The sequence below is a fragment of the Saimiri boliviensis genome, chromosome 2, assembly GCF_048565385.1.
Source record: "Saimiri boliviensis isolate mSaiBol1 chromosome 2, mSaiBol1.pri, whole genome shotgun sequence".
Taxonomy (NCBI): Eukaryota; Metazoa; Chordata; class Mammalia; order Primates; family Cebidae; genus Saimiri; species Saimiri boliviensis.
The window spans coordinates 133,358,334-133,372,100 of record NC_133450.1 but is presented as its reverse complement, the minus strand read 5'-3'; the positions used below and the strand labels follow the sequence as shown (position 1 = coordinate 133,372,100).

At 40.5% G+C, this 13,767-nt stretch overlaps 1 gene segment (V, D, J or C); it reads left to right on the top strand.

Annotated features, from left to right (window-relative positions):
- Nucleotides 1–11,936: 11,936 nt before the first annotated feature.
- On the top strand, nucleotides 11,937–12,662 carry LOC141582278 (immunoglobulin heavy variable 3-48-like). The segment is given in 2 exon segments: nucleotides 11,937–12,047; nucleotides 12,151–12,662. Coding segments are annotated over 2 exon segments (558 nt in total).
- The last annotated feature ends 1,105 nt before the right edge of the window (nucleotides 12,663–13,767 follow it).

Genomic DNA, 13,767 nt, shown 5'->3' with positions numbered 1-13,767 from the left:
TATAAATATGTAAAGTCAAAAACATGTAATGTCCATAGGGGAGGTATTGGCCATAACAAAAGGGATACGGGCCCCATGCAAGTCCAGACCCCAGCAGGGCAGTCATTAAATCGTAAGGCTCCATGTCTCACATCCAGGACACATTGACACAACAGGTGGTCTCCCAAGGCCTGGGAGACTCCACCCTTGTGGTTCTGCAGGGCTCAGTCCCCATGACTGCTTTCACAGGCTGGCATTGCATTCCTATGTTTTTCCAGGCACACCATGCAAGCCATTGGTGGAGCAACCATTTCGGGATCTGAAGGATTGTGGCCCTCTTCACACAGATCCACCAGCCAGTGCCCCAGTGGGAACTCTGTGAAAGATCAAACACCACGTTGTCCTTCTATGTTGGCCCAGTAGAGTCACTTCATTAGGGCTCAGCCCCTGCATCAGACTTCTGCCTGAATATCCAGGCACTTTCATACATCATCTGAAATCTAGGAAGAGATTCCTAAACCTCAACTCTTGCCTTATGTGCACCAGCAGGCTCAACACCACGTGGATGCAACCAAAGCTTCGGGCTTGTGGCCGCTGAAGCAGTGTCCTGAGCTGTACCTTGACCTTTTTTAGCCATGGCTGGAACAGGAGAGTCAAGGACGCAAGGTGCCATGTCCCGAGGCTGCACAGGACAGTGGCGGTCTAGGCCTGGGCCATGAAACCATTTTTCTCTTCTGGGCTTCAGGATCTGTGATGGGAAGGGCTGCCACAAAGATCTCTGAAATGCCCTGGAGACATTTTTTTCCCATTGGGCTACTCATTGCTTATGCAAATTTCTGCAGTGAGCTTGGATTTCCACCCAGAAAGTGAGTTTTTCTTGTCTACTATGTGGCCAGGTTGCAATTTTTTTATCAAACTTTTATGCCCTGCTTTCCTTTTAAATGTGAGTTCCAATTTCCTACCACCACTTTGTGAATGTACACGACTTATGTTTGCAGAAACAGCCAGGTCAAATCTTGAATGCTTTGGTGCTTAGAAATTTCTTCTGCCAGGTACCTTAAATCATATCTCTCTAGTTCGACATGTCACAGATCACTAAGGCAGGGAAAAAATGCCACTAGTCTTTTTGCTAAAGCGTAGCAAGTGTGACCGTTACTCCATTTCATAGTAAGTTCTTCATCTTCATGTGAGGCCACCTTGGCCTGGACTTTATTGTCCGTATCACCATCAGCATTTTGGTCAAAACCATTCAACACGCCTCTAGGAAGTTTCAAACTTTTCCACATCTTTCTGTCTTCCTGTGATCCCTCCATGCTTTTCCAACCTCTGCCCATTCCCCAATTACAAAGTCACTGCCACATTTTCAGGTATCTTAATACCTCACTTCTGGTGCAAACTTTTGGAAAATTAGTCCAGTTTCAGACTGCTATTAAGAGCTACCTGAGAACTGAGTAATTTATGAAGAAAAGAGGTTTAGTGACTCACAGTTCCGCAGGCTAAACTGGAAGCTTTACTGGGAGGCATCAGGACACACAGTCATGGTGGAAGGTGAAGGGGAAGCAAGAACCTTCTTCACGTGGTGGCAGGAGAGAGAGAGAGCAAGTGAGCCGAGAGGGGCCACACCTTTAAACCAACAGATCTCTTGAGAACTTTATAGTGAGAACAGCAAAGAGGAAAGCCATCCCATGACCCAATCACTTTATATTAGGCCTTTCCTTCAACATGTATGGATTTCAATTCGGCATGAAATTTGAGTCAGAACACAGAGCCAAACCATGTCAACCTGCATAACTGAAAGACTGTATCCTTTGACCTACATCACCCAATTTTCTTCCTCCTCCCAGCCCCTGGGAACTACTATTACACTCTGCTTCCAAGAGCTTGACTATGGTAGATTCTACATATAAATGAGGTCATGCAACATTTGTCTTTTGGTGTCTGGCTTATTCCACTTAGCGTTGTGTTCTCCATGTGTTCCAATGTAAGAATTTCTTTGTTTTTAAAGGCTGAATAATGTTCAACTTTTTGTAGGTATAAGCCACATTTTATCTGTTTATTCATAGATAGACATTGACTTATTTTCCAAATCTAGGCTGTTATGCATAATCTCACAATGAACATGTATTTGTCACACTCACTGTATTTTCTCTAGATATATTCTCAGAAAGGGGTATACTCTATGTTTGAGTCAGTGAGTAATCTTCATGTTGTTTTTTATAATGAGTGTACTAATTTATACTTTGTTCAAAATCATACTTGGATACTTTTGAACCACATTTTCAGGCCTATGTTTATGTCTCGAATCCATTTTTACCTGATTTCTGTGTGTTGTGTGAGGTGAGGTCCATCTTTTTTCTTCTGCATACAAATGTGCAGATTTCACACCACTTGCTGAAGGACTGTCCTTTCTCTATTGTTGAGTTCTTGGCAACTTGTCAAAGATCAGTTTCTTGGAGAGAAAAGGGCAATAACAGATACATCCTTAGCATTGTGATGACTTTAATGTATGAAAACCATTCTGCTAAACTTACATGGAAGATTGTGGGAGGTTATAACAACATGGGACTTAATATCAGCCATGCCTCAGAGAATCTTTTTATAATGGTTCCTTTCCTGGATGTGCTTCACTCAGTTCATACAAAACCTGATTGGTAACAGGCAAAAAACACAAAATACAGAAGCTTTTAATCAACTAAAAGAGCTGTAGCCTTTTGTCAAGAAATTATTTCAAGACATGGAGAACACAGACAGATGATAAATAAAATACATTCGCATCCCCTCAAGGGTGGAAAATGAAGAAAGTCTACGTAAACATGTCGAAAGGGCTGTATGGCTTGGTGTTTGTGTAGGCCTCCATGTTCGAGTTTTCCCAGGATCTTGTGGTGAGCTGGTCACACCTCATCAAGAATTAACCTCTGCTGTCTTTTCTAAGTTTCCTCAAAGTGTTTATTTAATCTGATAACCATTTTGTCTATAAATTGTAGAGTTGAAATGCAACAAATATTTATTTGAAATAATCTGGCATAAATTATCTAAGTAAAATCGATAACTAGATGTATTTCATTCATTTTTTTTTAAGATCAGGGGTTAAGTGTTGACATATTTTGATAAAATCTGTGACTCTCAGCACTTTATCCTCTGAAGATATGATCTGGCATGGCAGTTTTCTTTGCTTCAGTGTTACGTCTTTTTACACTGACTTCTGCGTTTATATTTGCCAGGAATCTAGGATAAAGGAGGGTTTCTAAGAGTTCCCTAACTTGCCCATTTAGGGGGGTGTTCCAGAATATGTGCGAGGCTTTTTCACTTACAAAGCACCCCAAAGTCATGCACTGCCTTACAATATGTTTGTTTCCTACTTTGACAAATTAGAACATTCTAATAAATACAATCACTTCTGCCATAAGGGCTGATTTTACATCAGATAGAGGACTATGTTCTAAAGGAAGGCTTTTGTTAGCAACAGCAATTTTAGTCATTAACCTACAGTTTCATTATTGAGGTTTGATTCATAACAAATAATATTAGGTGGAAGTTCTCCGTGGAAGTGTCTAAATGTCGTGGGTGTACAGGGTTTCCCTATTAACATGAAGAATTCATGAGCACAGTCAGTTTCCAGCCTGTCTCGCCTTCACCACAAACTGTGACCTCATCTGGTGCTTGGGTTAACAGCCAAATTCGTTATTTTTTAATCTTTATGCCTCTAGATTATTATGTGGGGCTATTTCAGTAGAAAGTTAAAAAGAATATTTGTTCTGACTAAACAACATGGAAAATCATAAATATAATGCAAAGCCTAGACATGAGAGGCTCCAGACCTGGATAATGAAACAGTATGCAGGTAATTTCCTTGGCCTGTTCTACAATGACATGCGCAGCATGTCACCTTCATTCCCCATTTAACTCCTAATATGCAGGGACGTGGCAATGACATTTTCAAGGGTCACATACAGATGTGAAATCTGATGTGAACAGGGAAGGAGATGACTCTGCAATTTTCCTCTGAAAGACCAGGAAAGCCTGGACAGCCCACCTCCCTAATCTCCGTGACTGCACCACCTGCCCACGTGGACACCCATCCCTAATATGATAAAAGAACTCCATTGATGTAGCTGAGCATTTTATAATATAAATTACTAGAGACTGGCATTGAGGTTTCAATAACTAATTTTTATTACCTAAATTTAATTATGCCTGAATTCTTACCTCTTTCTTCAGTGAAAATGTGCTTGCTGTGATTGAGTTTTAGGAAGATTCCCAATATTCACAACTGAGCTTCCAAGAGTGTATTGAGAGCAAAAACTGGATGAGGGCAGAGAAACCCACCTTTACCGTATTCACCACTAACCTGAAGTGCTCAGCAAGATCCATGCTCACTGCTGCTTCTCTGCAGAGTTCAGGTTTCTGCTTCTCCCAATTCCAACACAGACTCTCTCGCTCCCCAAATGTTTGGCCTCCACTTGCTATAAGGTCACGCTCTGTTCTTAGCTTGTTGTCTGAGCCATTTTATGAGGGTGAGGTGAGCCATTCAATGAAAATTATCTTCTCAAATTGAATCCCATGGTTGATCATGCATTATTTTTCTGATTATGGTAATTGACTTTTCTTGGCATGTTCATTACTAGTAACATTCAAAGCCATTTCATTTACATGTTTGATGCTTCATGTTTTGTTGCTATGACATTTTTTCTTCTATTGAGTCTTCCCACTAGCATTATAACATAATCTGGTATCCAGGCTCAGTTGTCATTGATAAATGCGTATGTTAAAAGCTATGTATTCTTTTGCAGCAGACATAATTTTCTCTTTTATGGGGATGAACACACACTGCTGAGCTACCCCCACTCGCAAGAACATATGCATAAGCATGATATTTTCATTTATTTGACTAATACATTCTATCATTCTCCTTTCAAATTTTTACCCTCGAGAAGACCTGGACAAACTCCTCTGAATCTGTTCAAACCATAAACGCAGAAACCACATGGTGAGTAAAAGCTCACCTGGTTCTGGATTTTGGGTCCAGCTCTTCCCCTCCAGTGTCCCACAGCACCTCAGCCCACCTGTCCAGGTTCCAACAAAGTTCAGCTCCTGTGCAGTAAAGGAAACAATTGAGTGAGGAGAGAACTGCAGATGATAGATCCTACCTGAAAACTGTTTATGTGACAGGGGAGTACTATCAAGCACATAAAATAAACTCAACTGAACTGCAAATCATAATGTGATTAATAACGGGTGAATGACATGAATACACTTCTCTCAAAAGAATAAACGAAAAAGAGTAGGTAGATAGATAAGTACATATACACACATATATTGCTAGAAAGCAATAATATTCAAAAAATGCAAATTCACAATAAGAAGTCTTTTCATCCTTCATTTTTGCTTGAAACCCAGAAAGGCAATAAAATAAAATAAACAACAGAAGCTTGCCAGGATGCATAGAAAGATAAACTCATTTCTTTTTCTTTTTCTTTTTCTTTTTACTACCCACCCCTCCACCAGTAAGATAAACTCTTACAGACCACTTATGGAAGTCTAAATTAGTACAGCCATCATGGGAAAAATAGAACTACCATGTAATTCAGCGATCCAACTGCTAAGTATATATCTATCTAAATAATTAAAGTAAAAAACTAATATTGAAGAGATACCTGTACAATCGTGTTTCTTGCAGCATTATTCACAATAGCTAACATATGAAATCAACATGTGTGTCCACCAACAGATGAATAGATAAATAAAATGTGGTATTTTTACACAACTCAATATTACTCAGCCTTAGAAATGGAATTCTGTTGTTTGAAGCAACATGGATGGAACTGGACACAATTAGGTGGAGTGATACCAGCCAGACGCAGAAAAATAAATATCACATTTTCTCAATGTTACGTGGAAGCTGAAGAAAGCTGATCTTCTAGCAGTAGAGTAGTGGTTATGAGATGCCAGGAATCGGAAGAGACAGAGAGTTAAGAAGAGGTTTATTGACAAATGCACAGTTACAGGTAGACATGAAGGATGTGTTCTAGTGTCCTGCCGCACAGCAGAGCGACTCCAGTTAACAACATGTGGGAATTTTATGTCTACAAGTAGCCAGAGAGAGAATTTTGTGTGCTACCTACACAACCTACACAAAGAAATGTTAGTGTCTAACCTGGTGAATTTGTTCATTGTTCTGATTTGGTCATACCACATGGCACACATGTATAGAAATGTCACACTATACCCCATAAATATAAACAGTTATATGGCAATGCTAAAAAATTATTTAATTAAAAAGAATTTTATTGGCATATATTACAAATGATTCAACACACAGTCAGAAATAATAACATTTTTCTTTGAAATAGTGAATTTCCTAACAATGTAGTTACATTCATTTGAACTAAAGCATGTGTTTGAACACGTTTAGAATAGACCGACTTATGTTTATAACAATATATTTTCATTTTAGGCTTCTACTTTATACTATCAATGCAAATAATTTATTTTTTTAAAGAAGAGGAAGAAAGAGAAAGAGGAAGAGGGAGAGAGGATGGGGGTATTGCTTTATTGCCCAGGCTAGAATGCAGTCTAAATATGGGTATGCCTATAATTGTCTTTAATAATGGAGACATGAAAGAAAATGTGGGAAGAGAATAACAAACAAGGAGCCAACCAAGATTTCATTTAAACTTCTAAATTGATATGATGTGGTACTGATAAGAGTGTATATTTTGTGTATTTAAAATGGAGAGTTCTATAAATGTTAATTACATTTACTTGTTCCAGATCTAAGTTCAAGACCTGAATATCGTTGTTAATTTTCTGTCTCATTGATCTGTCTAATATTAATGTTGAAGTCTCCCACTATTATTATGTGGGAGTCTAAGTCTCTTTATAAGTCCTATATGTCTAGGTATTCCTGTATTGGGTGCGTATATATTTAGGATCTTTAGCTCTTCTTGTTGTTGCATTGATCCTTTTATCATTATATAATGTCTTTCTTTGCTTCTTTTGATCTTTGTTGCTTAATTGTAACTTCTGCTTTTTATTTATTTATTTTAGCTCTCTGTTTAGTTGGTAAATCTTTCTCCATCCCTTGTTTAGAGTCTTTGTGTATCCTTGAATGTGAGATGGATCTGGATGCAGCATACTGATGGGTTTTGGTTTTTTATTCAAATTGCCTGTCTTTGGATTGGGGGATTTAGTCAATTTAAGTTTAGAATTAATAATAATATATGTGAGTTTAATACTGTCTTTAGTTGGCTATTTTGTCCATTTGTTGATATAAATTCTTCATTATATTGATGCTCTTTTTGATAATTTTTTTAGAAAGGCTGATACTGTTTGTTCCTTTCATATGTGTAGTGGTTCTTTCAGAAGCTCTTGCAAAGCAGGCCTGGTGGTGATGAAATCTCTGAGTGCTTGCTTATTCACAAAAAACTTTATTTTTCCTTCACATGTGAAGCTTAGCTTGGCTGGATGTGAAATTCTGGGTTGAAAATTCTTTTCTTTAAGGATGTTGAATATTGGCCCCCACTCTCTTCTGGCTTGTAGGGTTTCTGCTGAGAGATCTGCTGTAAGTCTGATAGGCTTCCCTTTGTAGGTAACCTGACCTTTCTCTCTGGCTGCCCTTAGTATTTTCTCCTTCATTTCAACCCTGGTGAATCTGACGATTATGTGCCTTGGAGTTGCTCTTCTTGAGGAATATCTCTGTGGTGTTCTCTGTATTACCTGGAGTTGAATATTATCCTGCCTTACTAGGCTGGGAAAATTTTCCTGAATCATGTCCTGAAGCGTATTTTCCAGCTTGGATTCATTCTCTTCGTCACATTCAGGTACACCTATCAAGCGTAGATTAGGTCTTTTCACATAGTCCCATATTTCTTGGAGACTTTGCTCGTTCCTTTTTATCCTTTTTTCTCTCGTCTTGTCTTCTTGTTTTATTTCATTGAGTTGATCTTCGACCTCTGATATCCTTTCTTCTGCTTGATCAATTCGGCTGTTAAAACTTGTGCATACTTCACGTAGTTCTCGTATTGTGTTTTTCAGCTCCATCAATTCACTTATTTTCCTCTCTAAATTTTGTATTCTTGTTGACATTTCGTCAAACCTTTTTTCAAAGTTCTTAGTTTCTTTAGATTGTGTTATAACAAGTTCTTTTAATTCAGAGAAGTTTCTTATTATCCACGTTTTGAAGCCTGCTTCTGTAATTGGAACCCACTCGTTCTCCATCAAGCCTTGTTTCGTTGCTGATGAGGAACTGGGATCCTCAGCTGAGGAAGAGGCGTTCTGATCTTGGGTATTCTCAGCCTTTTTTGACTGTTTTCCTCCCTTCGTTGTAGATTTATCCATCTGTGGTCTTTATAATTACCGTCTTTGTAATTGGGTTTCTGAGTGGACGTCCAACTTACTGATTCTCAGCGCCGAAATCTGAGCAACCCACTGCACCGACTAAATCAGCGGCGTTAGGATTGATGGTGCTTTTCTGACTCTGCACCGAGAACCGACGCTCCGAGGCGCCGGCAAAACCGCCTCGCCGGTCACAAGAGTCGCGCTGGCGACCCGTGGGGCTCCTCCGCTGGGAATCTCCTGGTGCGTGAGCAACAAGAATTCATGTGAAGGTGTGGCGTCCTCTCCTTCTTTGCGCTTTCAGTGGGAGCTACAATCCCGAGCTGCTAGTGATCAGCCATCTTGGATCTCTCTCCTCAATGCAAATAATTTTAAAACAGCTAAGTAAAAAGAATATCGTTGAGGAAATGTGTGTGTGGTGTGTGATGTGTGAGTTTTTCTTGCACACCGCTCTGTCCATGGTGGATATGTGGTGCATGCGTCTGTGTCTGTGTGTGTTTACTCTGCTTGGGGTTCGCTGTGATTCTAGGATCTGTAGTCCTGTGTATTTCACAAAACTGGGAACACTCTTACCCATCATTTTTTCAAGTACTGTCTTTGTATCTACAATTTCTCCTTTTCTGATTTAAAAAGTACATATACTATAACTTTTGCTATTAATGTTTACTTTCTTCACCCTCTTTTCCTTTGCCATTTACTTTGTGAAATTTCTAGTGACATTTTAATTGCATGGTTGCTTTTAAAAGCTGAGCCAGCTCGACTGAGGGGTGTGCCCAAAGCTTTCTCAAGGTTTATACTGCATTGCTTTTGATTTCTTGTGCATTTCCATTTGATTCCTTCTTAGTATTTTTATCCCTCAGTTTCCTGTCTAGTCCTGCATCATGTCCACAGTTTCTGTAAGAGATTTTTACATATGAATTATAGTTGCTTTACATACCTTACTTAATTAGATAGTTCTCATATTTGTATCATTTATGAATCTCATTCCAATTATTTGTTTATTGAGAATTTGATATTTCTCACTAACATATGTAATAATTGTTGTTGATAACCAGACCTGTTGGGTTGGATAGTTAATGTTGGCTTATTATTTCATTTAACGCATTTTCTGCCTGTATTTCACCACACTTTATCTTTGCCGGGCCTTCATTGTGGAAGTATCTGTGAATCTTCTCAGAGCTACATTCGACATTCACTTTTGCAGTTGACATCAGAGTTGAAGTCTGTTCTTTCAGGTCCACCGGAGACTTCAGATCCTCCCGTGACACCTTGCTTTTCTTTCCTGCTTGGCTTTGCCTCTTCACCTTGTCCCGTCAGAGAATTGCTCTCAGCTCCTTCAGGTGGGTTGAAATATTATATTTAACTGACAATTGTGAAATTGGTGGAAGGCAGTAGAATAATAAAAGATGTTCTGACCTTCACGGGTCCACATTTCCACGAAGGCACCGTGATGCCTGGTCTGGGTGTGAGCTTCGAGTGTTTCTCCAGGTGAGATGTTGGTCTGTGCGTCCTTGTTCCTTTTTCCCTCGGTGGAGTCCTCTTGTTTTCCCCAGTTGCTCCCTCCCACAGCTCCAGTGTTGTCTTTTTGTGTTATCACCTTCCAGATTTGCTGACTGACCTTCCCATTAAGGCTCCGGTTAAATAAGAAACAGAGGGGAGACACTTCTCAATGGAACTTAGGCGAAGACCTCTTTTCCCATCTCAGTTCCTAAGGGGTTTCCCCAGTGCCCCTAAGACACTGGCTTTGGTGACTTGCCCCTGCTGAGTAATTTCGTAGTTCTGCAGTGGGGATAAAGGAGGTGAGTCTAAATGCATTTCAGAGTGTGGGCTCCTTTTCTCTCCCAGACAGACACATTGGGACAGAAATATGTTTTTGATGGTCCTGCTTTGGGGAAAAAAGGATTCAAGAGCATAGAAAAGCTCTTCAGTATGTTGTCCCTGAGAAATTCACACTACAATGTGTTTCCTACACTTGACTTTGAGTAATCCTACCCATCATTTTTACTAAATAAATGCCAAACAAATAAAAATATATAGTATGTTTTTTCATTTTTATACATTTTGGTAAATAAAAATATGTCTTAAGTAATAAAATAAAGATTAGCAGTTGCCTGGGGAAATGGTGGAGGAAGGGAAGGGGAAAGAAGCAGGAATATAGCAGAACAAGAGGAAATGTTGAAAAATTTGACATGATGGTCCTTATTTTGGGGAAAAAGTATTCAAGAGCATAGAAAAGCTCTTCAGTATTTTGTACCTGAGAAATTCACACTTCAACATATTTACTACGCTTGACTTTGAATAATCCAATATATGTGTGTGTTTGTATCTTGTAATAGCTACATTTTATATTCCAGACTCTGCTCCAGTTCAGCTCACACCCTGGCTTTGTTACTCTCTACAGGAACTTGCATCTCCGTAGATTTCTGACTTGATGTTTATCGTAAAATTTCCAGTATTTAAAGTATATTTTTAATTAGGAAAATTCCCTTTTCTGTGTTTATCTATTGTTGTTGATGTGGTTGTAAAAACAGAAAAAGTAAAATATATTCCTTGTCTACGTACATTTCAAAGGTGACTTGCAGATTTTTCTTTTGTTAAGTGCCAGAGCAATAAAAGAATGTTAATATTGTTAAGCTGCTTAGTAGAAAAACAAATTATGGTAAATTGTTTGCTGGAATACTACCCATCATTTATACTAAATAAACGCCAAACAAATAAGAATATATAGTATGTTCTTTCATTTTTATACATTTTGGTAAATAAAAATATGTCTAAAGTAATATAATAAAGATTAGCAGTTGCCTGGGGAATTGGCGGAGGAAGGGAAGGGGAAAGGAGCAGGAATATAGCAGAACAAGAGGAAATGTGGAGAAAAATTCACTTGTCCACTTTCTCGATAATGCTGGCAGTTACATCATGTTTATTCATTGTACATTTTAAATATGTAAAATGTATTATCTTTCAATTAAGCCTCATAAAACGTATTACAAGAAAACAAATGGAAACTTAGACAACGAAGGAGTGATATGAAGATACAAAAAATGTGTAAACTGTCTGAGCTACTTGAAAATTAATATGCCTGGACCCTGGTTCTCCTCATATTTCCAGGTGAGTGCTGGAGGGCAGCAACATCACACACGCTTGTGTTACAGAAACTGGGTTCTGAAAACCACCCTAGAAACATCCAGCTTTGTCCTGGAGTTAGTTTAGGGAGCAGGCAGAGCCAGTGATGAGGAGCACAGGGCCAGATACCGGGGTCCACTCATCCCAGACATGAGCTCCTACATGCATACAGAACCCCTCCATGTGTGGGTTCGCTTTCACATCTGTAAATGGAGAAAATATTGACTCCTACCGACCATAATTTACAGAAATACTTAAACATTAGATAGGGTGATAGGGGCAACGTGTTTGTCACAGCACAATTTCATAAAGAACACATATGTTCCGAATACCATCATTGTCAGTGAACTCCTGCAGGACACTGTCGTCTACTCTGGGCACAGCCTCCTCCTCAAACGTCCCTACCTAGAGCTTGCTATATAGTAGGAGACATGCAAATAGGGTCCCCTCTGTACTGATGAAAACTAGCCCAGCCCCGACCCTGCAGTTCTGAGAGAGGAGCCTTAGCCCTGGGGTTCCAAGGCATTTCCACCTGCTGATCAGCACTGAACACAGAGGACTCAGCATGGAGTGGGGGCTGAGCTGGGTTTTCCTTGCTGCGATTTTAGAAGGTAATTCATGGAAAACTCGAGAGACTGACTGTGTGTGGACATGAGTGAGAAAAACAGTGGATGTGTGTGGCAGTTTCTGACCAGGGTGTCTCTGTGTTTGCAGGTGTCCAGTGTGAGGTGCAGCTGGTGGAGTCTGGGGGAGGCTTGGCAAAGCCTGGGGGGTCCCTGAGACTCTCCTGTGCGGCCTCTGGATTCACCTTCAGCAGCTATCCCATGCACTGGGTCTGGCAGGCTCCAGGGAAGGGGCTGGAGTGGGTCTTATACATTAGTTATAATGGTGGTAGCACAGGCTACACAGACTCCGTGAAGGGCCGATTAACCATCTCCAGAGACAATGCCAAGAACTCGCTGTATCTGCAGATGAGCAACCTGAGAGCCGAGGACACGGCCGTGTATTACTGTGCAAGAGACACAGTGAGGGGAGGCCCCTGTGGGCCCGGACACAAACCTCCTGCAGGGGTCCCCGAGACCACCAGGGAGCGTCCGGACGCTGCGCACGGGGCTGTCTTGGGGCAGGTGCAGGTGCAGCTGAGGGCTGGCTTCCCGCTGTGGTCTGGGGCTGCCTCGTTGTCACATCTCCCCAGGGAACCTTCCAGATTTACAATTCTGTGCTAACAGTTGATGTCTCTAAAGACAAAACTTTTTGTCCTTGTTTCTTTGTTTTTGTAACAGGAGGACACATCTTCACCTCGACAGGAGCCACAGTGTCACTTTGGGGACAGATAATCTTTCCATACGTCCTGAGGAATCCTATGGAAACATGGGGAGTGTTTTCCAGTTAGACTCAGGACAGAGACCTCCATGGGAATCTCTATTATAACAGGCTTTGAGTTTCATCAGGAGCCAAGAGGCAGGCTCGCCCAGGGTCAGGGTCCTTTAAACCTGATGGTATCACAGCTGTCTCCCCTTGTCTTGTAAAACTGTGCACATCTGACTTACACTGATTCAGTTGACCCTCTTTCTGCTAATCCATTTCCTTCTCTGCAGACCTGATTCTCACAGTTTCCTTTCTTCTTCTCTTCCCTAAAAACAGAGAATTAGTTGTCTTTAGTCAAAACCCCAGGGCTCAGGTCTGCAGGACCTGGGTAGGCTGAGGGACTTTCTCACTCCCCATTGCCTGGACATTCCTGCTGTCTTCTGAGCATGGAGGCATTTGGAAAATGAAGTGGACATCAGTCATGAAGGGAAGAGTACTAGTTTCCTCCAGTGGGATGTTGATGCAGAAATGACCTTGTGCTTTTCACAATGTCACAGAGTTTGAACTCTCACGTCCAACTTTAAGGAAAGCTAAGATTGGACACTCCATTGTTCTGTGAGCTCTGGGTAACAGTAATTGTAGGGTCTGGCTAGGCATGCCTAAAGTCAATACCGCTGGCCATTGGGAAAGACAGGCTGGGATTTCCTGGAAGACCTGCATTTACCATCCACCACGGCATCCCATTGTCTTCTGTTAGGTTCTGATTGATTCAGCCCCACCTGAATTATCTAGAACACTCTTTGTGACTCAGGAAAAAATAATGGCAGACTCCCCTAACACCCCTATGATGCCATTAAAGCCACACCCTGGTTAGTGTTTGATTCAGAGACTGTGGTCTAGTCAAGGTGACATGTAAAATTGTTTGTTTCCGTTATTATATTTTATTTTATATTTGGCAATATAATCATGCTCATAAATATGTGTCCTACTTTTTTTTGCCAAAACCCTTGGAATCAGAACAAC